Genomic DNA, 1,042 nt, shown 5'->3' with positions numbered 1-1,042 from the left:
TCCCTGCAGCAAACGGCCCTTGTTGGATTCCCAAACCTTCCTGCAGAGCTTGGTCCAGCTCCCCTCCTCCTGCAGTCCCGTGTGTGCTGGTGTGTGGAGTCTTTCTCTAGGCCTGAAGTGCAGGTGGTGGCGGACAGGCCATGAGCACCCTCGAAGAGCTGCTGTTTGGATTGCTCTGCAGAGGGAAAATGTGCCAAAGAAAAGGCTTGGAGAATCACACCGTTGGATCTGGATTCGTTCTTCTGGCATTCTGTGACCACTCCAACCTGCAGGGCCTGTGCTTCCTGGTGTTCCTGCTCATCTGCCTGGTGGTGCTGGCAGGGAACAGCCTGGTTGCCCTCCTCACTGTGCTGGACTCCAGCCTGCACAGCCCCACGGACTTCTTCCTGAGGAACTTGTCCTTCCTGCAGGTCTGCTACACCTCCGTCACTCTGCCAAAAATGCTGCTGTGTCTCCTGAGGGCAGATGGCAGGATCTCCTTCCCTGGCTGTGCTGCCCAGCTGTATTTCCTGGTTCTGCTGGGCAGCACCCAAAGCCTTCTCCTGGCTGCCATGGCCTACGAGTGCTGCATGGCCGTGTGCCACCCCCTGCCCTGTCCCCTGGCCATGAGCAGGGGGCTCTGCACCAGGCTGCTGCTGGGCTCCTGGGGGGCTGTGGCACCAGTGCAGGTAGGACAGACCTACCAGCTGTTCCCTTTGCCCTTCTGTGCATCCCATGACCTTCCTCACTTCTTTTGTGACGTCCCCCCACTGCTGGACCTGGCCTGTGCAGACACATTCTGGAACCAAGTGGGGCTGCACACCATCACCCTGGTTTTTATAATCCTTCCCTTCTGCTTAATAGTTCTGTCTTACACTCAAATCATCAGGGCAATTCTGAAAACCCCCTCAGTTCTGGGCAGGCACAAAGCCTTTTCCACCTGCTCCTCACACCTCGGAGTGTTGACACTCTTCTATGGCTCAGCCACAGTCATCTACTTAAAGGGACACTCGAGAGATTCTGGAGATCCTGACAAATACTCTGCCCTGTTTTGCACAATTGT

General features: G+C 56.4%; 1 protein-coding gene across 1 annotated transcript; it reads left to right on the top strand.

Annotated features, from left to right (window-relative positions):
* Positions 1 to 140: 140 nt before the first annotated feature.
* Positions 141 to 1,040, top strand: LOC113981247 (olfactory receptor 10AG1-like; the record flags this gene model as incomplete). Its single annotated transcript, XM_027708551.1, has 1 exon — positions 141 to 1,040. A coding segment is annotated over exon 1 (900 nt), but the record flags the coding sequence as incomplete, so codon positions are not given.
* Positions 1,041 to 1,042: the final 2 nt, after the last annotated feature.

The sequence above is a fragment of the Neopelma chrysocephalum genome, unplaced genomic scaffold, assembly GCF_003984885.1.
Source record: "Neopelma chrysocephalum unplaced genomic scaffold, ASM398488v2 Primary Assembly neopelma1_96309, whole genome shotgun sequence".
NCBI lineage: Eukaryota > Metazoa > Chordata > Aves > Passeriformes > Pipridae > Neopelma > Neopelma chrysocephalum.
The sequence above is the reverse complement of the archived record's forward strand: the minus strand, read 5'-3'. Positions and strand labels throughout refer to the sequence as shown.